Source organism: Microcaecilia unicolor, chromosome 7 (genome assembly GCF_901765095.1).
Source record: "Microcaecilia unicolor chromosome 7, aMicUni1.1, whole genome shotgun sequence".
In the NCBI taxonomy this organism is placed as follows: domain Eukaryota; kingdom Metazoa; phylum Chordata; class Amphibia; order Gymnophiona; family Siphonopidae; genus Microcaecilia; species Microcaecilia unicolor.
The window spans coordinates 247,169,623-247,195,796 of NC_044037.1; the positions used below are offsets into that span (position 1 = coordinate 247,169,623).

General features: G+C 45.9%; 1 protein-coding gene across 3 annotated transcripts in view; it reads right to left on the reverse strand.

The window, feature by feature from the left end:
• The window catches only part of GPD2 (glycerol-3-phosphate dehydrogenase 2), a 271,268-nt gene that overhangs the window by 144,469 nt on the left and 100,625 nt on the right, over positions 1-26,174 (reverse strand). For all 3 annotated transcript variants that reach the window (XM_030208750.1, XM_030208749.1, XM_030208748.1), the window contains exon 5: positions 12,565-12,662. In XM_030208750.1, coding sequence (XP_030064610.1) covers positions 12,565-12,662 — 98 coding nt within the window. The remainder of the gene's footprint in view (positions 1-12,564; positions 12,663-26,174) is intronic.

A 26,174-nucleotide genomic window follows, 5' to 3' on the forward strand; every position in this document is an offset into this window, starting at 1 on the left:
CATTGTGCTTCACTGTTTTCAAAAACAACACACACATAAATTTAAGATTTCTCTCTTACCAACACTGAATCTACCAGTAATGAAAACTAGAATATGAAGATTTTAGATTTGTCCCCTATTTAGACACACTCATCATTACAAAAATCTATGTAATTTAAGTATGCTGCTGCTCAGAATGCCATCAGAAATCTGTACTAATACTATCTTTATAAAACTGGTCTAATCATCATATAGAAATGGAGTGACTGAAAAGAAAAATATTTATCATTTTTATTTTGATTCCATGTATTTTTATTAATTTTTGTACATAATGAGAATAGGAAAACAGTGATACAGTAAATAAACGATTCATAAATCATCTTGCATAGAATGAACAATTATAACAATAATTATATAAATAAGGATGGCATTTATTGTTATAAACAGTCATGCATCTTAGGTGTAATACAATTGAGAAATGACAGCTACGCAACATATCTGATGAAACATATAAATTGAAAAAAAAGTTAAAAAGAACACATAAAATATGGAATGTTGAAAAAAATGGGAAAAGTGGGGGAACAGGGAATTGTAGGCTACCAACAGGCTCATTTTCAAAAGAGATGGACGTCCAAAAAGTGACATAAATCGGCATTTGGACGTCCATCTCACAGAAACGTCCAAATCGGTATAATCAAAACTTCATTTTGGACGTCTTTCTCCAAAGTCCGTTGGAAGGGGGCGTATCAGGGGCATGTTCAAGGCAGGACTTGGGCGTTCATAATGGAACAAAGTCATAATGGAACAAAGCAAAGACGTCCAGCACTAAAACTTAGATGTTTTGAGCTAGACCTGTTTTTATTACGAAGGCGGCAGAAAAAGGTGCCCCAAATGACCAGATAACCACTGGAAGGAATCAGGGATGACCTCCCCTTACTCCCTAGTGGTCACTAATCCCCTCCCACCCCCAAAAATTGTGTTGAAGAACATTACTTGCCAGCCTCAGATGTCATACTAAGGTCCATGACAACAGCATGCAGGTCCCTGGAGTAGTTTAGTGGACTTCAGACAGGTGGGCCCAGGCCCATACCCCCACTACCTGTTACACTTGTGCAGGAAACTGTGAGCTCTCCAAAACCCACCAGAAACCCACTGTACCCATATATAGCTGCCCCCTTCACCTGCAAGGGCTATGGTAGTGGTGTACAGTTGGGGGTAGTGGGTTTTGGGGGGGCTCAGCACATAAGGTAAGGGAGCTGTGTACCTGGAAGCATTTTATGAAGTCCATAGCAGTGCTCCCTAGGATGCCCGATTGCTGTCCTGGCATGTCACAGGGGGACCAGTCTACTAAAAATGCTGGCTCCTCCTACGTCCCAATGGTTTGACTTTGGACGTTTTAGACTTGGGACGTTTTTTTGTTTTTTTTTAAATGGCCAAAAATCAAAGGCATTCAAATCACAAAATCTCCAAATCATAGGACGTCCATGGTATTTTCGAAAACAAAAGATGGACATTCATCTTTTTCAAAAATGATCTTCTCCCAGCTTCGGAATTTGGACATCTTTGCAAAACGTCCAAATTCTGACAGACATTTCTTTTGAAAATGCCCCTCCACATGACTTCCATTATTAACAAAGAAGAGACCGCCAAGACCAGTGAACTAAACTTAAAGGGATAGACTTAATTTTTCTGAGATTAGAAAAGACATTCGTTACATGGTTGTGAAGAAGAAGATGGTTATCAGGATATAGTTATTTCTTTCTAAGTAACTCTTCATGGAAGACCAAACTTTATTTACAGTAATGGTAGTTTTAAATTTATCAGCTAAATATGTTTCAAATTTGTGAATTTGTAGGACTGAATGCCACCAGAAATGAATATTAAGATCTGCATTATTTTCCCAATTTAGTAAAATTGTTTTTAGTACTATGGTTAGTAAAAAAACCTAAAAGTTTCAAATCAAATTCACTTAAAATTGTCTCTAAGGAAAGAGATTAAAATTATTAATTTAGAAGAGAGAATAATAGAGAATTTTAAGACAAGAAATTATCTGGATAACTTGGGTATAAAAAGCATGTGTTAAAAGACACTCATACAACATATGAAGTAAGGTACCCTGCTGAGTATTGCAAGACAAGCATTTGTTTTGTGTAACCAATTTTGCTGCTAATAATTTTTGTGGAGTCCATAGGGTCCTGTGATATAGAAAAAATAAGGATTATAATATACTGGCTGAGGAAATGGGTCTACTTATTTTGGACCAAAACTTTTCCCAAAGATGTACAGATAAAGTGTACTGAGCTTCTGTTTCCCATGTTGATTGTAGACAGTTTTTCTGCTTGAAAGTAGAGTCTCTAATACATTTATAAATTTGGGACGCTACATGGCCCTTTTGATATAATGCAGATGTAAATTCAGGAAGAGATGGTTGTAATGTGGTTAATGATTCCACATACTTTGATGTTGTTATACAATGGTTTAGTTGTAGCCACCAAAAGTATTGATTCTTTAAGGGGCCAAATTGAGATTGTAAGCATGAGAAGGATTTCAGTTTTCCATTAGATGTTATCACATTCCTTTATGATACCAGTCTTTCCATAAGATGGTTTTGTGATCAATAAGTAATTTAGGATTGTTTCATATGGTTGAATGTACAGTGGTTTTGGTAGGAATATCCATGAGTTTGTCTAGTTGAGACATACATTTATCAAAATGTCATTTCTCAGATATTCAAGTAAGGCAAGCAGGTTGTGAGATTGTATATGGTATGGGGACCACAGAGCTTGTTCAGTACGTAACTAGGATGCTAGAGGACGCCAGACGTGATGGCAGCATAGATAATGAGCAAGGCCATCTAAATAGGATCCCACTTCAACTCCTCTACTGGGATCCAAAAGGTCGAAAAGCAATCTGTTCAGTCCTGAAAAAATGGCACCTGGGAAATCCTCGGCATCCATACCAGACACCCTCATGGATGAACTGAAAAGCCTCTGCGATCTCTCTATGAAGCACTATGAGAAGACATGTGAATTGAGCACGGAATTATCTTTTCACTCTTCATCGGAAAGCAATTTTCAAAATAAACTTGACTTGGTAGAAGTTAAAGTCGATAAAACAGCAAATGATTAAGATCACACTAATTCAAGATTGCGGCAATTAGAGCTTTCACTAGAGGATCCCTCTAATAGAAGCCATCGCAGTAATATTATTTGGTCTGGCAGAGGGAACAGATGGTCCCGATATGACCAAATTTCTCATAAACTGGCTTCTAACAACATTGAAAATAAATTTTGAACCTCTTCTAGGAATTGAAAGGGCCCACCGCATTCCAAGCAAACCGTGACTGGAAATGAAATTCCTGCACCCCTTTTAGCAAAAATGCTTTGATATACTCAAGCCATCCAAATAATAATAGCAGCGCGGACCTCTTCATTGTTATATAATAGAAGAAAATTCCTCATAGTAGCAGATCTCTCTAAAACAATCGCTGCTAAACAAAAACGTGTCCTAAACATGAGGTCTTCGTTAAAAGAAATGGGCACTAAATTTGGTCTGTATTTATCATTTTTAAAGAAAATGTGTGTGCTGGAGAGAGGGTATGCATAAAGCACTGTTGCTCACTTGTAACAGTTTTCTGTAGACAGCAGAATTGATCAGGCACACATGAGTGATTTCATTGCACATTGCTGGGCTAGAATAGTTCTCCCAAAGCTCAGAACTAGTGTAGGGGTAGTATGTGCAGAAAAAGAAACCAAGTCCAGAATGCATATGCAGTCCTTCCTACATAGCAGTCTCCTCAGCTCCCCAGTTAGTTTTCAAACCTCAAAAATCCAAGACAACTCTTGGGGATTTGGGAGGGACTGTGTGCCTGATCAATCTTGCCATCTATGGAAACTGCTACAGGTAAGCAACAATGCTTTTTCCATCAACAAGCAGGAATGAATGATTCAAGCACACAAGTAATTAACTGCCAAGCTCGGAGCTGGTCACATCTTTATGTACTGACCCATTTTTTAGGAGTAGTCTTCACCGAAAAAAATTCAAGTGTTGCTATATCACGCAGATTGTCCAGCAGAGCTTGGTCCAAAAAAATCTGCTGGTCCAAGTAGTAGTGTGAAATAAAAATATAAAGCAAGGGTCATGTCGCTGTTTTAAAAATTGTACCCAGAGAAGCAAACTAGGAGAGCCACAATAGCTGCAGAGACTTTAATCTGATACAATTTTACTTTTGTGTTCAGAGAAAAACCTGCTCGTTCATAACAGAATTGTATGCATAATACCATCCAATTTGCTTGAGTTCTTTTGGCAACTGATATATCAATTCTTTTGGATTCAAAGGAGACAACAAGATGCATAGATTTCGTGATTGATTCAGTTCTTTTGAGGTAGTATATGAGAGCCCATTATAGTCCAGGGTGTGGAAGGTTCTCATGTGGATTCCTGAAAGGCTTTGAACAGAATGTACCACTATTTTCTCATGGACATGGTATTAGTAGCAGGTAAAATCTTGGTCTGAGTTTGAAGAACTAAAGAGAAATGCAGCTGGAAAAAGGACAGGTAGAAGAAAAAATGGCTAGAGATGTAAACAGAAGAGACAAGAAAGGAGGACAGCCAGAAATTAAATCATAAGACAGAAAGATGCAGAGAACTGGAGAATGAGGAGGAAATTATGGGCGTGCTACTACTACTAAACATTTCTAGAGCGCTACTAGGGTTACGCAGCGCTGTACAATTTAACAAAGAAGGACGGTCCCTGCTCAGAAGAGCTTACAATCTAAAGCACAAAATGTCAAGTTGGTGTAGCCTAGAATTCTGAGTAGAGATGTGGTGGTTAGCTGCCGAAGGCGATATTGAAGAGGTGGGCTTTGAGCAGTGATTTGAAGATGGGCAGGGAGGGGGCTTGGCGTATGGGTTCAGGGAGTTTGTTCCACGCATGAGGTGAGGCGAGGCAGAAAGGGCGGAGCCTGGAGTTGGCGGTGGTGGAGAAGGGTACTGAAAGGAGGGATTTGTCTTGAGAGCGGAGGTTACGGGTAGGAACATAAGGGGAGATGAGGGTAGAGAGGTAAGGAGGGGCTGCAGATCGAGTGCATTTGTAGGTTAGTAGGAGAAGCTTGAACTGTATGCGGTACCTGATCGGAAGCCAGTGAAGTGACTTGAGGAGAGGGGTGATATGAGTATATCAGTCCAGGTGGAAGATAAGACGTGCAACCGAGTTCTGAATGGACTGAAGGGGGGATAGATGGCTAAGTGGGAGGCCAGTGAGGAGTAGGTTGCAGTAGTCAAGGCGAGAGGTAATGAGAGTGAATGAGAGTTCGGGTGGTGTGCTCAGAGAGGAAAGGGCGAATTTTGCTAATGTTATAGAGGAAGAAGCGACAGGTCTTGGCTATCTGCTGGATATGTGCAGAGAAGGAGAGGGAGGAGTCGAAGATGACACCGAGGTTGCGGGCAGATGAGACGGGGACGATGAGGGTGTTATTAACTGAGATAGAGAGTGGAGGGAGAGGAGAAGTGGGTTTGGGTGGGAAGACAAGAAGTTCGGTCTTGGCCATGTTCAGTTTCAAGTGGCGATTGGACATCCATGCAGCAATGTCGGATAAGCAGGCCGATACTTTGGCCTGGGTTTCCGCAGTGATGTCTGGTGTGGAGAGATAAAGCTGGGTGTCGTCAGCATAAAGATGGTAGTGGAAGCCATGAGATGAGATCAGGGAGCCCAGGGAAGAGGTGTAGATTGAAAAAAGGAGGGGTCCAAGGACAGATCCCTGGGGGACTCCGACAGAGAGCTAAACAAATAGTTCTGTTCTGTGTTCACAGAAGAAAATCATGGAGAAGGACCTCAGTTAGCTGACAAAAATATATATGGGAATGGAGTAGGGCTGAACAATTAACGTGTTGCGGCTCACCTTAACTCCTTTCACTGACTGCTTCTCTTTGTATTCCAAGCATCATTCCAGTGCACCAATAGCCTCTCTCAGGGAACTTCAAGCCTCATTCTGGTGCACATATGGCCTCTCTCAGGGAACTTCAAGCCTCATTCTGCCGCTCCAATAGCCTCTCTTGGCATTCCAAGCCTTATTCTGGCTTACTGGGGATGATGGAAGGGGCATCTCCTGCCATTAAATCTGGTAGAGCTGCCGATCCTCCCTCAGAGCCACCCATGCTGCTGGTCTCCTTCAAAGCTGCTGCCGCTACCCCTCCCACCTTTACAACTGTTTCTACTGCTGCTGACCCCCCACCCACCTCCAACACCCCCCACCCCACCTTGTAGCAGCTGGTGTCACTGACCCCTCTCCTCCCCAGAGCTACCTGAACATCTGACCCCCCCCCTTTCCTGTGAGAGCTGCTGGTGTTGCTGGGAACCCCCTGAAAGCAGGCATCACCGCTGGGACCCCCTCAGAGCCACTGGTAAGAGTTGGAAAATCAGACACGTGAAGCTGCACTGTTCATTCTGTCTCCCGCACTTAAATCATACTGCAAAAGGAGAAGCGTGAATGGGTTGCTTCCTCCTCCTCCTGTGTCTGCCTGGAGCTGACTGCTCATGTCAACCACGGGGTCCTCTGTATAGCCCTGTGGTTCACATGAGCAGTTGGCTTTAGGCAGGCACAAGGGAAAGAAGCAGCCAGATATGCAGTTAAAACCCATTAGTGTCCAATGTTCCCATCAATCTGTTCCCATATGGCTTATTACGGGGTAATCACTCTCTCCTTCTCTTGCAGTACGATTTTAGCTGGGGAGAGGGAGAGAGAGAGAGAGAGAGAGAGAGAGAGTAAACAGCTCAGCTGCTGCCTGTGGCTGTGAAGGGGGCTGCACAAAGTATGGTGATTGTGTGCCATGGAGTTTGGAGGGAGCTGAGCAAGCTAATTGTGTGCCATGGTGTGGGCTGAGCAAGCTAATTGTGTGCAATTGGGGGGGGGGGGGGGGGGTCTGCGCAAGGTGATTGTGTGCCTTGGGGATGGGGGAGGATGTGCAAGGCAAGGTGATCGTTTGTCATGTGTCACCCATGAGGTAGGTGATGTCACACAGCTGCCACCATACTTCCAGAACGGAGACTACAAGTTTCTGGCAGTGATGTGCACTGGTACCTAAAGGGGACTGATTTACTAAATTTTTAAACACAGAATGGGGAAGAGCCTTAGTAAATGAGTTTGTAAGGAACTGCTGCTGATTACAGAGGGGGATTCCACCCCAAACCCCATATAAATTTGAATTTCACTGTGGACAGTGTTGGGTGTGGGGTGGAAAGGAAACAAAAGAAGTTTCAGCTGCTAGCTCCTAAGATTTGGGGCTGGCTCCAAGATTCAGTAAAAATTTGTTGAGGCTCAACTTAGGCACTACCTGATAGAATAGAACCTAGAACACTTATGAAAGTAACTGCAGCTTTGTGGAGGAATAGCCTAGTGGTTAGAGTACTAGGCTGATAACCACCAAAGCCAGGTTCAAATCTTGCTGCTGGTCCCTGTGATTTTGGGCATGTCACTTAATCTTCCATTGCCTCAAGTACAAAATTAGATTCTAATTCCCCTGGGGACAGGGAAATACATAAATGTACCTCAATGTGGCTCACCTGCAGCTACTACTGAGAAAGATGCAAATTTATCTTGTGCATATTCATTGTGGGAATCTTGAAATCTGTGTCCTGAGGACTGGGTTGAGAACCCCCGCCCTAGAGGAAAGGAGGGACAGGGGAGATATCATACTTAAAAGGTGCTAATATACAAAGAAATCTCTTCCAAATATAGGGAAGTGGTAGAACTACAGAACATGAATTGAGGTTGCAGGGTAGTGGACTTAGGCGGTTTACCAAGGTTTTTCACTTTGGGTGAAAAAATTCACCCAAGGCTGTATACTGCAAGAATAAGTTGAACACAGGCAACAGACAATTACTACAGTAAAAACATTAAAATAAGCAGTACAAAGTATGGCATAGTATGCTACTTAAATTGTCAACATAATACACAATAAAATATCTTAATAGTCAGCAACTTGTAATTCAAGGGTTTCAAATCAGATTTGAAAACCTGGTTATTTAATCAAGCCTGTAAGAATTCTAGTTAAATCCTGGAATGTTTGATGAAAGTCCACTACATCCTTGCTCTTCTGTACCTTCCCTCTCTATTCTTTCTCCCCACCTACCTCCCCTTTCCCTCCCTATTATCTGCCTCTCTTTCTATAGGAGTGGAGGAGTAGCCTAGTGGTTAGTGCAGTGGACTTTGATCCTGGGGAACTGAGTTCGATTACCACTGCAGCTCCTTGTGACTCTGGGCAAGTCACTTAACCCTCCATTGCCCCTGGTACAAAATAAGTACCTGAATATATGTAAACCGCTTTGAATGTAGTTGCAAAAACCTCAGAAAGGCGGTATATCAAGTCCCATTTCCATTTTGTTTCTTCCTCTGTGTGTTTGAGATTCTGTCTTGTTTTTGATTGGAGTTTCTTTCCTATTTTAAACATTTAGACTGTATACCGCTCTGTTCTGCATTGTCAGTTTTAGCGGTATAATAAATTTTAATTAATTATAAATTATAAACTATAGGGTATAAGCAAAGGTGGAACAACAAAGGAGCAGCATGATCAACAGGACTCTTCCAAAAAGCCAAGGAGATGTGGTGTAGAAAAATATTTTTTAAAAGCAAATAAAATGGGACTCGACACGGCACCATGTTTCGGCAACAATGACTGCCACAGGGGTCTGTGTATAACGGTCGCTTCATTATAAGACCAGTGGAAAATAAATGAAAGCATATACCAAATCAAGTCTTTAGAAAGACTAGTGATTGATGCAATGTAGGAAGGATGACTTTGGAACAAAGTGCAGTTGGTAAACGCCGAGCAGAATTCTGTTGTGACAGCAAAGGTGGAACACATAGATAAGAGTAACAAGAGTTAGAAAACAAAAAGATTAATTTAAAGAAAGTTATGTGAAGTCAGAAGAGTGCATGAATATAATCTCAGTTACGGTAGGAGTGGGTAAGCAAGTCCTGCTACAGTATGTGGAGAGAGAGAGAGAGAGAGAGAGACTCACATTATGTGATGTCCTTTGGAGAGGGTGTGGTTGGGGATATTCCTTGAGAGGACCTGAAGTGATCTTGGAAGTGTGTAGAGGGAGATCCAGTTCTTCAAGTACTCTGCCCATTTCCTTTAAGGGTCTTGAAGGTCAGGCATAGAGTTTTAAATGTAGCATTGTATTGTAATGGTAGCCAGTGAAGATTTTGCAGAAATGATGGGATGTGGTCACATTGCTTACAACCTTCTCTGTGTCTTACTGCAGCATTCTGAATCTACTGTAGACAGACTGTTGTAGAATGCATTACAGTAATCCAGTTTTGATGTTATCATGGTGTGAATCACTGTGAGAAGACTTGCCTTCTCAATTTATGGAGAGAGGCAGCATAGTTGTTGCAAGTGGTAGCAGCAGCTTTTGAAAGTTGATTTGATTGTGTGTGTGTGGTGAGGGGATCAGTAAGTTTTGAGTCTAGCTGTACTCCAAGGTTCCTGACTTGTGATTTAAAGGGGAGTTCATATCTACCAAAAGAGATTTGATGCCAGGTGTATGCCCATTTGTGTTAGAAACTGGACTTTTCAAGACACTATGACAACAGGTTGAGTATCATCCCATGGAAGATTAACTAGTATGCACAGGGCTCACACATGTCTGCATAAAGGAGACCCTCTCTAGATCCTTCTGCACTGAAGTAGTCTATTCTTCAGCTCTGTAGTAACTGGGAAAGGGACTGAAATGATCCCTATGGGCTGGGATATGCACATAATACCTGAAATTGCTCCAGATATGATCCGCACCTACGCAGATTAAACACTTGAAGCAACTGATGAAATTCTGGAATTTTCCTGCCACATTTTGAGCAAGGTATGAATCTTGATTTCAAGGGCATACCAAAAGGGATAAAGAAAAACAAAGAAATAAAAGAGTACACTGAAGTACTCTTTCCTCGGAGAAAAAGCTTGCTGGGAGAAAAATGTTTAGTATTTGAACAGAAAAATCAATGAGATGAGGAGACCACTGTGTGTGGGAAGGCCACATGTACTCACAACTTAACACTAAGTTCCAAGCTCTGGGAAAGCTGTTCTGTCCCAATGAGGTGGAAAGACATCGCCCACCTGTATGCCTTACTTTATCCTGCCTAGCAACAGAAAATACAGACTTACCAAGTTACATGGAGGGGCATAATCGAATGGGGGCGCCCATCTCTAAGGGCGCCCATCTCCGGGGACGGCCCCGGGAAGGGGCGGAGCCAACCATATTATTGAACAAGATGAGCGTCCATCTTTCATTTCGATAATACGGTTGGGGCCAGGCAAATCTCAACATTTAGGTCGACCAAAATGTTGAGATCGCCGGACTTAGAGATGGCCGGCCTCGGTTTTTGCCTATAATGGAAACTAAGGGCGGCCATCTCAAAACTGGCCAAATCCAAGCCATTTGGTCGTAGGAGGAGCCAGCATTTGTAGTGCACTGGTCCCCCTCACATGCCAGGACACCAACCGGGCACCCCAGGGGGCACTGCAGTGGACTTCACAAATTGATCCCAGGTGCATAGCTCCTTTACCTTGGGTGCTGAGCCCCCAAAACCCACAACTGTACAACACTACCATAGCCCTTAAAGGGTAACGGGGGGCACCTAGATGTGGGTACAGTGGATTTCGGGTGGGTTTTGGAGGGCTCTCATTTACCACCACAAGTGTAACAGGTAGGGGGGGGGATGGGCCTGGTTCTGCCTGCCTGAAGTGCACTGCAGTACCCACTAAAAACTGCTCCAGGGACCTGCATAGTGCTGTGATGGAGCTGGGTATGACATTTGAGGTTGGCATAGAGCCTGGGAAAAAAATGTTTTTTTAATTTTTGTTTTTTGGGTGGGAGGGGGTTGGTGACCACTGGGGGAGTAAGGGGAAGTGATCCCCGATTTCCTGCGGTGGTCATCTGGTCAGTTCGGGCACCTTTTCAAGGCTTCGTCATCAACAAAAAGGGAGCAAGTAAAGTCGGACAAATGCTCGCAGGGCCGCCCTTCTTTTTTCTATTATCGGCCGAGGACAGCCATCTCTTAACCACGCCTCTGTCCCGCCTTCGGTACACTGCCGACACGCCCCCTTGAACTTTGGCCGTCCCTGTGACAGAAAGCAGTTGAGGCCAGCCAAAATCGGCTTTCGATTATGCCGATTTGGCCGGCCCTGAGAGAAGGCCGCCCATCTCCCGATTTGTGTCGGAAGATGGGTGCCCTTCTCTTTCGAAAATGAGCTGGATAGTAACCTATGTAACTTGGTAAGTCTATGTGCTTTGAAACTGTAACATAGGGGAAAAAATGGAGTAGTAGAATGAAGCATATTTAAGAACAAAACGAAAAAAGGAGAAATAAAGTTAAGAAGCGGGATAAATGAAATCAGGAGGGCTGTGTTCCACTTTCAATTCCAGTGAAAATACTGTCATTCATTCTCTGGTTAGGAGCATCATGAAGGTTCAGGCAAATATACTAAGCCTGGGCTCAGTGCTGCCCATCCCTTTTACATATATTATCAAGAACAAAGCATATGGAGAAAAACAAGTTTGTGGATATTTTGTAGAAGTGGGGATATAATACTACAAGGTATAATCAGACCTGGTTATTTTCCCTGGCAAACTGATATAGTCACATGTCTCCTCTCAAAAACATTATAGTATAGCCTCACAGTGTCATTTTTAATATGGGCCTGCGCCCAAATGATAATGATTGTTTTTGAAGTGTTAACAACTAATAAAGATGCCTACAACTTTCAAATCACAAAACCATGTACAGGAAAATGTATGAAATTACATTATATTACATTAAATGCTTGTATACTGCAGCTACCTATAAAGTTCACTGCAGATAACATTAGAAGAAATTGCAATGTATTACATTTGGTACAATTTGACAATCTGAATTACTCTAAGAGAAACTTCTTCAACTTACATATGAGAAACCTGTTGAAGAAAATGTTAAGGGCCCAGGAAAAATTGTTTTTCAAGCTATTCTGAGCCATAAGACATATGGTGCCCTGTTTCCTAAGGTGTGCTAGCATTTTTAGCATGTGCTAAAAATTAGCGTGTGCTAACGTGTAGATGCCCCATAGGAATATTATGGGCATCTAAATGGTTAGCGCGAGCTAAAAATGTGAAAGTGCCTCTGGTGCAGCTTAGTAAACAGGGCCCATGGAGTACAGGAGTAGCCCAATGGTTAAAGCAACAAGCTGGGCGCCAGAGAAACCAGTTCAAATCCCACAGCAGCTCCTTGTGATCTTGGGTGACTGACTTAATCCTCCATTGCCTCAGGAACAAACTCATATTGTGAGCTCTCCAAGAACAGGAAAAAAAATACCTACTATACTTGAATATACACCACTTCAATAGCTTTCAGGCAGTATTTAAGAAATGTAAAATTAAAAATAAATAAATGAATGTATTTTAAGAAAAGAAAATCCACATTCTTACCAACTGCCTCTTCGGTTATGTTAGCCTTTCTATAAAGCAGATATACACCAAATAAAAGCAATGAACCTGTGGTTGTGCTACATTTTTCACCAAATGCAGAGGTAAATAAAAATAAGGTTGATTCTTACTTGTAAACAGGAAGCATTATAGGCAAAGGAGAAGACAAATGAGGAGCAATTTCTAGCAGGTTGGCACGCTCCTGAAGTGCTTCTTTGACTAGCCTATACTGAAAACAGAAACATTCAATCAGGATTTTGAACTTGAGTAATAGATCATATGTATTGGAGATGGTGAAACAATCTCAATGAATAAAATACTGTTTAAACATCTATTTCTGCTAGGAACAAATTTTTCTAGCTCATTTGTAAATTTTGATTATCCTGATGTCTTTAATATTCTTGGTATCAAAGGACAGTAAAATACAAACAAAAACAGATATAGATCCAAGTGTTACAACACAGACTAAAATATCTTTCATGTGCAAACTTGATTACCAAGAGAAGGATCAATACCACTAGTTTATTCTCTGTAGACTACTGAATGGAACAAACTGGGTGTCATGCCATACTAACACAGACTGGATTTTTGAACAGCTAATTGAGGGTGTTAGTGCAGTTTCCGCCAATTCCTTACTTTATGGGAGAAAGAAACATACTAGAAAATATAAGCAATAAATATAAAGACTTCTCTTCATGGTCATTTACCTGCCATCTAGATTAAGAATTGGCTTTAATGTCTATCACATTTGCATACCTGGCTAGTTTAAGAATGAATCTCAGTTTTCAGCTCCAGAATGTGCTAGCTCAGATTGGTTTCTGTGATTTGTAAGGTTAAAGAAAAATTGTGTGTTGCACTTGCATAATAATTAAAGGAATCATTTTGAAGAATAATGAATGACGATAATATTTGTTTCATTTCTTTATGAGAGCAGGAAGCAGACTTGAAAATGTGAGAAGTAAATATAAAGAAACCTTTTTGCTCAGAGTGTTTTGCTTGCAATGGGTTATTCAACAGAGCCTTTTATAAAATACCAGGAAAATGTAAGCATACCAATCTGGACATCCCATTTTTTATGCTCTGCCTCATGGGCGTAGTTTGACTTTTTCATGGGGGGGGGGGCAGCAAAGGGTGTGGCTTGGCATATTTGCATATATACATCTCATATATGTTTATTATGGCTATTTAAAAACACACACACACACACGCCAGACTAAAATGCAGAATATGAAGCCAGGATGTCAAAAACAATAGGGCCAGATACTTTATGAAATAACATAAAACCCTATAAAAAGACACTCAAAACCTATACAGAAAACTTAACACACAACAGCCCTAACCCACCTATGAAAAGAGAGTGCTATAAATATTACATTGGGCCCTAAGAGCATCAATATACCTGCTACTGGAAAAGTGGAACAAACTGGACTGTTACACATTCCTACACAGACACTACATACTAGCAGAATCTCTCAGCTCAGTCACACATGCAGAACATGGACACACCTTCATGTGATACAAAATAGGGAGCCACAAAAACTGAAATACAGATATCTTCAAGAAAGCCAGACTCTGTAAACAGTAGTCTGCCCCTATGCAAAATAGGTCTTCACGTTTGCTATATGGGTACAATAGATTGAGGAACTTCACAGGCAAAGACCCCGGTTTGCAACGATTCCACAGGAAAAGAAAATGAAGTTGCTTGTGTTCTCAGTGGACAACAGGATTCAAGTCCTCACAGAGGAGTGGCATCACCAATGAAGCAGAAGCAGAGAAGCGTTTGCAGCTTAGATTACTCTAGTAGCTTTTGAGAAACAGCACAGTGCATGTGTATATTTTCCTGTTTGTAGATTACCTCTATGTACATAAGAACTAACAGTATCTATACTGGGTCAGACCAATGGTCCATCTAGCCCAGTATCCTGTTTTCAAACAGTGGCCAAGCCAGGTAACAGGTACCTGGCAGAAACCCAACTAGCAGCAACATTCCATGCTATCAATCCTGGGGCAAGCAGTAGTTTCCCCATGCCTGTGTCAATAGCAGACTATGGACTTTTCCTCAAGGAATCTGTCCAAACTTTTTTTTAAACCCAGATACGCTAACCGCTGTTATCACATTTTCCGGCAATGAGTTCCATGTAATTTTTTCGAGTGTCCCCTAGTCTTTGCACTTTTGGAACGAGTAAAAAATCGATTTACTTCTACTCGTTCTACACTGCTCAGGATTTTGTAGACCTCAATCATATCTCCCCTCATCTGTCTCTTTTCCAAGCTGAAGAGCCCTAACCTCTTTTGCCTTTCCTCATACGAGAGGAGTTCCATCCCTTTTATCATTTTAGTCGCTCTTCTCTGAATCTTTTTTAATTCCGCTATATCTTTTTTGAGATACGGCGACCAGAACTGAACACAATACTCAAGGTATGGTCACACTATGAAGTGATACAAACGCATTATAGTATTTTTGGTCTTATTCACCATGCCTTTCTTAATAATTCATAGCATCCTGTTTGCTTTTTTGGCCGCCGCCACACACTGAGCAGAAGATTTCAGCATATTATCCAAAAAGACACCTAGATCTTTTTCTTGAGTGCTGACCCCCAAGGTGGATTCTAGTATCAGGTAACTATGATTCAGGTTATTCTTTTCAATAAAATTATTCACGGCGAGGCCCCGGTATACGTGGCAGACCTCATAGACTTACCAACTAGAAGCACAAAGGTCAGTACACACATACCTAAATCTCCACTACCCAAGCTGCAAAGGACTAAAATATAAATCAACATATGCATCCAGCTTCTCGTACATAAGCACTCAACTATGGAATGCACTGCCAAACGTCATGAAAACAATGCACGACCTAACAAACTTCCGGAAATCATTAAAAAAACAATTTGTTCAAAAAGGCATACCATAACGATCCAACCTAAAGACCTGAACCCTGCAACACAACGAAACCTATGCCAGAACTGGACAAAACTTAACTCTCCCTCCTTGACTACCTAATGAATACCTAATTTACTCTGTCACTCAAACTTTAACGCAATAACACTCTGTATTTCTCATACCGGAATTGGCGATCGCCATCACGGTACTATGTAAGCCACATTGAGCCTGCAAATAGGTGGGAAAATGTGGGATACAAATGCAACAATTAATTAAATAAACATGTGTCACCTTGCATTTGTCCGCATTAAATTTCATCTGCCATTTGGACACCCAGTCTTCCAATTTCCTAAGCACTTCCTGCAATATTTCACAGTCCCCACGTGTTTTAACAACCTTGAACAATTTTGTATCATCTGCAAATTTAATCACCTCACTTGTCGTTCCAATTTCCATATCCAGGTCACATACTTCAGGAGTCCAGTGGTTCAAAGAAAGCTTTTCTTGGTTGGATTAGAACAAGGGTCCCCTTCTCTAAAGTGCACTGCACCAACAGCGAATGATACATACCTGTAGCAGGTGTTCTCCGAGGACAGCAGGCTGATTGTTCTCACGACTGGGTTGACGTCCACGGCAGCCCCCACCAACCGGAAGAAAACTTTGCGGGCGGTCCCGCACGCAGGACACGCCCACCGCGCATGCGCGGCCGTCTTCCTGCCCGTGCGCGACCATTCCCGCTCAGTTGAATGACAAGCAAAGGAATGAGTAAAACGCAACTCCAAAGGGGAGGAGGGAGGGTAGGTGAGAACAATCAGCCTGCTGTCCTCAGAGAACACCTGCTACAGGTATGTATCATTCACTTTCTCCGAGGACAAGCAGGCTGCTTGTTCTCATGACTGGGGTATCCCTAGCTCTCAGGCTAACTCAAAACAAGAACCCAGGTCAATTGAACCCCGCAACGGCGAGGGCATAACAGAAATTGACCTATGAAGAAGAACTAACTGAGAGTGCAGCCTGAACAGAATAAAATCGGGTCCTGGAGGGTGGAGTTGGATTGAAACCCCAAACAGATTCTGCAGCACCGACTGCCCAAACCGACTGTCGCGTCGGGTATCCTGCTGGAGGCAGTAATGTGATGTGAATGTGTGGACAGATGACCACGTCGCAGCCTTGCAAATCTCTTCAATAGTGGCTGACTTCAAGTGGGCCACTGACGCTGCCATGGCTCTAACACTATGAGCCGTGACATGACCCTCAAGAGCCAGCCCTGCCTGGGCGTAAGTGAAGGAAATGCAATCTGCTACACAATTGGAGATGGTGCGTTTCCCGACAGCGACCCCCTTCCTATTGGGGTCAAAAGAAATAAACAATTGGGCGGACTGTCTGTGGGGCTGTGTCCGCTCCAGATAGAAGGCCAACGCTTGCTTGCAGTCCAATGTGTGCAACTGACGTTCAGCAGGGCGGGTATGCGGTCTGGGAAAGAATGTTGGCAAGACAATTGACTGGTTAAGATGGAACTCCGACACCACCTTTGGCAAGAACTTAGGGTGAGTGCGGAGTACTACTCTGTTATGATGAAACTTGGAATAGGGAGCATGAGCTACCAGGGCTTGAAGCTCACTGACTCTACGAGCTGAAGTAACTGCCACCAAGAAAATGACCTTCCAGGTCAGGTACTTCAGATGGCAAGAATTCAGTGGCTCAAAAGGAGGTTTCATCAGTTGGGTGAGGACGACATTGAGATCCCATGACACTGCAGGAGGCTTGACAGGAGGCCTTGACAAAAGCAAGCCTCTCATAAATCGAACTACTAAAGGCTCTCCAGAGATGGCTTTACCCTCTACACGATGATGGTAAGCACTAATCGTACTAAGGTGATTCCTTACTGAGTTACTCTTGAGAGCAGACTCTGATAAGTGCAGAAGGTATTCAAGCAGGTTCTGTGCAGGACAAGAACGAGGTTCTAGGGCCTTGCTCTCACACCAAACGACAAACCTCCTCCACTTGAAAAAGTAACTCTTTTTAGTGGAATCCTTTCTAGAGGCAAGCAAGACGCGGGAGACACCCTCAGACAAACCCAACGAAGCAAAATCTACGCCCTCAACATCCAGGCCGTGAGAGCCAGAGACTGAAGGTTGGGGTGCAGAAGCGCTCCGTCGTTCTGCGAAATGAGAGTCGGAAAACACTCCAATCTCCACGGTTCTTCGGAGGACAACTCCAGAAGTAGAGGGAACCAGATCTGACGGGGCCAAAAAGGTGCTATCAGAATCATGGTGCCGTGGTCTTGGTTGAGCTTCAGCAAGGTCGTCCCACCAAAGGTATGGGAGGATAAGCATACAGGAGGCTGTTCCCCCAATGGAGGAGAAAGGCATCCGACGCCAGTCTGCAGTGTGCCTGTAGTCTGGAACAGAACAGAGGCAGCTTGTGGTTGGTCTGAGAGGCGAAAAGGTCCACCGAGGGGGTGCCCCACTCTCGGAAGATCTTACGTACCACTCTGGAATGGAGCGACCACTCGTGCGGTTGCATGACTCTGCTCAGCCTGTTGGCCAGACTGTTGTTTACGCCTGCCAGGTATGTGGCTTGGAGAAGCATGCTGAACTGGGAAGCCCAACGCCACATCCTGATGGCTTCCTGACATAGGGGGCGAGATCCGGTACCCCCCTGCTTGTTGATATAATACATTGCAACCTGATTGTCTGTCCGAATTTGGATAATTTGGTAGGACAGCCGATCTCTGAAGGCCTTCAGTGCGTTCCAGACTGCTCGGAGCTCCAGGAGGTTGATCTGAAGATCTTGTTCCTGGAGGGACCACAGTCCCTGGGTGTGGAGCCCATCGACATGAGCTCCCCACCCCAGGCGAGATGCATCCGTCGTCAGCACCTTCGTGGGCTGCGGAATTTGGAATGGACGTCCCAGGGTCAAATTGGTCCGAATCGTCCACCAGTGTAGCGAATTGCGGCAACTGACAGACAGGCGGATGACATCTTCTAGATTCCCGGTAGCTTGGCACCACTGGGACGCTAGGGTCCATTGAGCAGATCTCATGTGAAGGCGAGCCATGGGAGTCACGTGAACCGTGGAGGCCATATGACCCAGGAGTCTCAACATCTGCCGAGCTGTGACCTGCTGAGACGCTCTGGTCTGGGAAGCGAGGGACAGAAGATTCTGAGCCCTCGCCTCGGGAAGAAAGGCCTGAGCCGTCTGAGAATTCAGCAGAGCTCCTATGAATTCCAGAGATTGGACTGGCTGGAGATGGGACTTTGGGTAATTTATCACAAACCCCAGCAGCTCCAGAAGGTGAATAGTGCACCGCATGGACCGAAGAGCTCCTGCCTCTGAGGTGCTCTTGACCAGCCAATCGTCGAGATATGGGAACACGTGCACCCCCAGCTTGCGTAGATACGCCGCAACCACCACGAGACACTTCGTGAACACCCGTGGTGCAGAGGCGAGCCCAAAGGGCAGCACACAATACTGAAAGTGCCGTGTCCCCAGACGGAATCGGAGATACTGTCTGTGAGCTGGCAGTATCGGGATGTGAGTATAAGCGTCCTTTAAATCCAGGGAACATAGCCAATCGTCTTTCTGAATCATTGGTAGAAGGGTGCCCAAGGAAAGCATCCTGAACTTTTCTTTGACCAGATATTTGTTCAGGCCTCTCAGGTCTAGGATGGGGCGCATCCCCCCTGTTTTCTTTTCCACAAGGAAGTACCTGGAATAGAATCCCTGCCCTTCCTGCCCGGGTGGCACGGGCTCGACCGCATTGGCGCTGAGAAGGGCGGAGAGTTACTCTGCAAGTACCTGCTTGTGATGGGAGCTGAAGGATTGGGCTCCCGGTGGGCAATTTGGTGGAGTGGAGACCAAATTCAGGGTGTATCCGCACCGCACTATTTGGAGAACCCACTGGTCGGAGGTTATAAGAGGCCACCTTTGGTGAAAAGCTTTCAACCTCCCCCCGACACTTTGACGGCGGCTATGTTCCCATGGATCCAGTCAAAAGCCCGTCCCCGGCTTTTGCTGTGGAGGCGCAGGGGGCTGCTTAGGCGCACGCTGTTGACGGGAACGAGCGCGCTGGGACTGTCCCTGTGCCTGAGGAGGCCTTCGGGCCGGCTGGGTGTACCTACGCTTGCTGTAGGCGTAGGATGCAGCCTGCCGGGCCCGGGAAAAACATCCACCTGCAGAGGTGGATGCTGAAGGCGCCCGGTGGGAGAGCTTGTCGAGAGCGGTTTCCCGCTGGTGTAGTTGGTCCACCAACTGCTCGACCTTCTCGCTGAAAATGTTATCCCCCCCGGCAAGGGACATCCGCCAGTCGCTGCTTGGTGCGGTTGTCCAGGTCAGAGGCACGTAGCCAGGAGAGTCTGCGCATCACTATACCTTGGGCCGCAGCTCGAGATGCCACATCACAGGTGTCACAGATACCCCTGGACAGGAACTTTCTGCACGCCTTCAGCTGCCTGACCACTTCCTGAAAAGGCCTGGACTGCTCCGGGGGGAGCTTGTCGACCAGGTCCGCCAGTTGCCTCACATTGTTCCGCATGTGAATGCTCGTGTAGAGCTGGTATGACTGGATGCGGGTCACGAGCATGGACGATTGGTAGGCCTTCCTCCCAAACGAGTCCACAGTGCGAGACTCCCGCCCAGGGGGCGCCGAGGCGGTATCCCTCGAACTTCGTGCTCTCTTGAGAGCAGAGTCCACGACCGCCGAGTCATGAGTGGATCCTGTATTGGGACTCCGCTTTCTTGGGGATGGTGGGATTAAATAGTGGCTTCAGCCAGTTCCAAAGCAGTGTCTCCTTAAGGACATTGTGCAACGGCACCGTGGAAGACTCTCTAGGTGGTGATGGATAGTCGAGGACTTCGAGCATCTCCGCCCTCGGCTCATCCACAGTGACCACTGGAAAGGGAATGCAAATAGACATATCCCTGACAAAGGAGGAAAAGGAGAGGCTCTCAGGGGGTGAGAGCTTCCTCTCCGGTGAAGGAGTGGGGTCGGAGGGAAGGCCCACAGACTCCTCTGAGGAGAAATATCTGGGGTCCTCCTCCTCCCCCCACGAGGCCTCCTCTTCCTTGGTGTCGGACATGAGCTCTTTCAACTCAGATCTCAACCGGGCCCGTCTCGACTGCGAGGAACCACGTCCTCGATGATGGCGTCAAGCGGTGGACTCCCGCGCCGGCGGGGATGAAGCTCCCTCCATCGACGTCAATGGGGACTCCACCTGCGTGGCGATCGACACCGGTGCCGCAAGCGGCGTCGGAGGCCTCGGCATCAGGCCAGAGCACACCGGTGCCTCCAGCAATGGCGCCGGGGGCGCAAGCACCCCCGGTGCCGGCAGAGCCTGGCACATCAGCCCTTCCAGGATCCCGGGAAGGATGGCTCGGAGGCACTCGTTGAGGCCCGCTGTCGGGAAAGGCAGGGGGGCCGGTGTGGGTGTCGGTGCCGGAAGCTGCTCGGGTCCAGGAGACGGTACCGAAGTACCCGCGGACTGACACAGCGACACCTCTTCAACCGAGGGGGAACGCTCCTCTCGGCACTGCCGCTTCCTGGGCGTCGAGTCATCCCTCGAGGTACCGGAGCTGGCAGTCCCATGCGCCGTGGGCGACCGATGACAGTGTTTCTTTGCTTTCTTTCGATGCCTGTCATCGGCGCTCGGCGGAAGAGACGAAGAGGAGGTAGAACCCCCCCGGCCTCGAGGAATCGGATCCGACAGGGTTCGGTCCCGATGGCCCTGGGTAGAGGGAGTGGCCGGGGCTGACTGTCCGCGCGGCCGCTCAACCCCGCCGTCACCGGCAGACCGGCAGGCCGGCGGGCCAACGGTACCTGTACTCCTGGGGTCGGTGCCAGGGTCGGCGCCGATTTCGTCGACATCGGTACCAGTAACGAAGACCTGGCTGTCGACACCGATGCCGTCGAAGGGCCGGCGCAAGTTCCGAAAAGACGGTCCCGAAGAACTTGCCTCGCCACCTGTGTCCGCTTCCTCAAGACGAGACACAAGGTGCACGTCTTGGAATTATGCTCCGGTCCGAGGCACTGGAGGCACCAAGCGTGAGTATAGGTCTGCGAGATCTGCCGGCCGCACCGACCACACTTTTTGCGTCGGCGAAGTCAATGTCGTCGATGGTGGTGGTGAAAAGCACACCCGAAAAAGAAACGACGAAGTGCCCTCGCGGCTAAGAACGACGAGGACACTTTCTTTTTTTTTTTTTTTGGAATTTGATAGAAAAAATACGCAAACGCGTACGCGAAACAGAAAAAAAGGCCGCGGCTAGGCCGCAATCCGGTTTCCGGGGCTGACAAACAGAGAGACGATAACACGTTTCTCTCCAGCGCGGAATAGAAAAAAACTGAGCGGGAACGGTCGCGCATGGGCGGGAAGAGGGCCGCGCATGCGCGGTGGGCATGCCCTGCGTGCGGGACCGCCCGCAAAGTTTTCTTCCGGTTGGTGGGGGCTGCCGTGGACGTCAACCCAGTCATGAGAACAAGCAGCCTGCTTGTCCTCGGAGAACACTAGGCTACTCCAGAGACCTGCTTGCTGCTTTAATAGGACTGGCCACAACATCTAAAGCTGTCAGATGCTGGTATGTACTGTTTCTTTCACATCTTTGGGGGGGGGGGGGGTGCGAGGGGGTCAGTGACCACTGAGGGAGTAAGAAGGGGGAGGAGGTTATGCCTCAATCGCTCCAGTGGTCATTTGTTCACTTAGGGTACCTTTTGGTGACTCAGTCATGATTACAACAGGTCTAGACCAAAATATCAAAGTTTTAGCCCCGGACACTTTTGCATTGTTCCATTATGGAAGAAAACTGTCAATCCCGCCCCCAGCATGCCCTTTTGTGATTTGGACACGCTGCATATGAATTGAAAAGAAAACCATCTTACAAATGGGTTTCAAAAATAGTGATTTGGATGTTTTAACATCTATCTGTTTTGAAAATGAGCCCCATAGTGAACTGAACGCTGTTCAGAGATATGTTTACCATCTGCATGATGATAATAATAATGATGATGAGTGCCAACTGCACTAAGGTGAACCCTGATGAATTTGTTTTTCAACCCCGACTTGGCGAGATACAGATTTCTTGTGGGCCAGGAAAAGGATCTAGGGAATGCTCCATCACACCAGATAGCAAACATCTTTCACTTAAAACCATAAGATTGACTAGTGGAGTCTCTCCTAGAAGCCAGACGAACCTATCAGAAAAATTCAGGGCACATCTTTCACTTAAAACCATAAGATTGACTAGTGGAGTCTCTCCTAGAAGCCAGACGAACCTATCAGAAAAATTCAGGGCAGCCAAGATTTCCCTCTCAACATCTAAAGTGTGAAGGTGAGGGACTTATCAATGAGATGCAATATTGTCCCCCAAGCTTGTTTCTAATGTTGGAGAGTCCCCCAGTCTGATGGTTTTCCTTATAGACTAATCTAGAAGGAGAGGAAATCAGATCTGTCTTGCCCAATATGGGGCTGTGAGAATCATGGTCTAAATTTAAGGAGCAGTATGAGAAAATGTCTACAAAGGCCCTCCCTCTAATTCAGGAGAAAAGCATCTGAGGCATGTATCCCTGGACTGGAAGAGAATTGAGATACTTTTTTATTCTGTGGAGACATTAAGAGATCCACCAGAGGTGTGCCCCCCATTTGCCAAAGATTATTTTTTATTCCACTGAACCTAGTGGCTTCTCATGTGGCTGAAGTAACAGGATATTGTCTTTCCCTGCCAGGTATGTGGCTCTGCGAGTCATCTGGTCAAAGATAGCCCAATTTCATAACCTGACAACAAATCACTGAAAGCCTTTAAAGCAATGTTTTTAACCCAGTTCTCAGGGACCACCTGGCCAATTGGGTTTTCAGGATATCCACAATGAATATGCATGAGATAGATCTGCATGCACTGCCTTCTTGTTATTCAAATCAGTCTCAGGCATATACATTGTGGATATCTCAAAAACCCGGCTGGCCAGGTGATCCCTGAGGACTGGGTTGAAAATCACTGCTTTAGAGCATTCCACACAGGCCTCAACTGAGTAATTGATCTGATGAAGTTTTTCCTACACAGATCAAGGACCCAGAATGAGAAGCCCATCAACATCGGTCCCTATCCCAGCTGGCCATAATTGTTTTGAGAACAATTTGTATGGAAGGAATTTATATGGTGATTCTATCTCCCAAAAAGTCACTGAGAAGGCTAGGGAGCTAGACCACATCTCATAAAGCTCTGAGTGGCTTGAGTCCTCTGGGAACATGAGTTCCTCTGAGCCTATTTCATTTTGAGACCTGCTGATGAAGGCTCGAGTACTGTCAAAGTTATGTGGCCCTACAACCTCGATAGGCCTATAGCTGATATTTGCTGACTTAAAAAAAAACCTAACAAATAACAGGCACCAAGGTGATATTTTTTTTCTAGTGGAAGTAAAGGTACTTGTCTGAATTATATCTAGCAGAGCTCCTATGAATTCCAATTAAGGTGACGAGCTCAAATTTGAATTTGGCTTGTCAGGAGCTAATAGGCATAATCATCTGGGTGGTGGAATTATTAGGCTTCGTCATAAACTACCCAATCATCCATATATAGAAACACGTGCACACTAATGTTCCCTCTAAGCACGTGCTGAGGGCATGCTATTTTGCAGAGGCACATAGGCACCCTGATTCCCTCTTCATTCCCCTCCAACCCACCTGGCATCTCTCCCTTTCTCTCAACCTCCCCCATTCCCCAGTCTACCTACAAACTTGTCTTTCCCTTCAGAGGTCTCCTGAAGCAACTGTGATTCACACACATTGCCCACAGCTGATACTGGAGCCTGTCAAGCCTCTTAAGACTTGTTAACTGTAAAGTCTCAATATCTTGAAGTATAACCTTGGCACACCAGCACACACCTGAAGTCTCTATTGCTTTCTGAAGTTTCCTTTATTGAATAAATACAGGTAATTTACTCACAGTCAGATGTTCAGAAGTGTTGCCCCAGGGCACAGAGACTCCGTGATTCTGAGAGCTGTAACAGTGGTTGGAGGTAGAAATCTGAAGAGAGGCAGCTTTATTGCAGAGGTGAGAAATAGTCGAACAGGTAGAAGTAGCTCAGAGCTGAGTGACTGGAGAGTGCAATATCTCATTAGGAGGATATATTCAAGGTAAAAAAAAAACCAAGTTCGTTCCAGGGAGTATTAGCAGGACAAGTGCTGTCTGAAGCAAGATGGAGAATGCCTCATGGAGCGAGAGAGGGAGGGACCAAGAAGGGCTCACAAAGGCCCAGGGAGGAGGAGGTAAAGACCAATGGGGACAGAGCCTGCCACCAGGTGGCAAGGGTGGTCCCAGAGGACAGCCCTCGATTGGAGGGAAAGGTCATACCTGGCTGACCTCTCAGGACAGAGACAGTAAGAATGACCAGGAAATGATAGCAGGTAGACAAAGGAGCCAAGCTTGGTTGAGAAACAGAGGAGGTCTGGGCAGCAGCACAAACCAGTAGTAAAGCGAATGCTACATACCTGTAGAAGGTATTCTCCGAGGACAGCAGGCTGATTGTTCTCACTGATGGGTGACGTCCACGGCAGCCCCTCCAATCGGAAACTTCACTAGCAAAGTCCTTTGCTAGCCCTCGCGCGCCCGCGCGCACCGCGCATGCGCGGCCGTCTTCCCGCCCGAAACCGGCTCGAGCCGGCCAGTCCAGTATGTAGCAAGACAATACACTTCAAGGGAAGACACAACTCCAAAGGGGAGGCGGGCGGGTTTGTGAGAACAATCAGCCTGCTGTCCTCGGAGAATACCTTCTACAGGTATGTAGCATTCGCTTTCTCCGAGGACAAGCAGGCTGCTTGTTCTCACTGATGGGGTATCCCTAGCCCCCAGGCTCACTCAAAACAACAACATTGGTCAATTGGGCCTCGCAACGGCGAGGACATAACTGAGATTGACCTAAAAAAATTTACCAACTAACTGAGAGTGTAGCCTGGAACAGAACAAACAGGGCCCTCGGGGGGTGGAGTTGGATCCTAAAGCCCAAACAGGTTCTGAAGAACTGACTGCCCGAACCGACTGTCACGTCGGGTATCCTGCTGCAGGCAGTAATGAGATGTGAATGTGTGGACAGATGACCACGTCGCAGCTTTGCAAATTTCCTCCATGGTGGCTGACTTCAAGTGGGCTACCGACGCTGCCATGGCTCTAACATTATGAGCCGTGACATGACCCTCAAGAGCCAGCCCAGCCTGGGCGTAAGTGAAGGAAATGCAATCTGCTAGCCAATTGGATATGGTGCGTTTCCCTACAGCCACTCCCCTCTTGTTGGGATCAAAAGAAACAAACAATTGGGCGGACTGTCTGTGGGGCTGTGTCCGCTCCAGATAGAAGGCCAATGCTCTCTTGCAGTCCAATGTGTGCAGCTGACGTTCAGCAGGGCAGGAATGAGGACGGGGAAAGAATGTTGGCAAGACAATTGACTGGTTCAGATGGAACTCCGACACAACCTTTGGCAGAAACTTAGGGTGAGTGCGGAGGACTACTCTGTTGTGATGAAATTTGGTGTAAGGGGCCTGGGCTACCAGGGCCTGAAGCTCACTGACTCTACGAGCCGAGGTAACTGCCACCAAGAAAATGACCTTCCAGGTCAAGTACTTCGGATGGCAGGAATTCAGTGGCTCGAAAGGAGGTTTCATCAGCTGGGTGAGAACGACATTGAGATCCCATGACACTGTAGGAGGCTTGACAGGGGGCTTTGACAAAAGCAAACCTCTCATGAAGCGAACAACTAAAGGCTGTCCTGAGATCGGCTTACCTTCCACTTGGTAATGGTATGCACTGATTGCACTAAGGTGAACCCTTACGGAGTTGGTCTTCAGACCAGACTCAGACAAGTGGAGAAGGT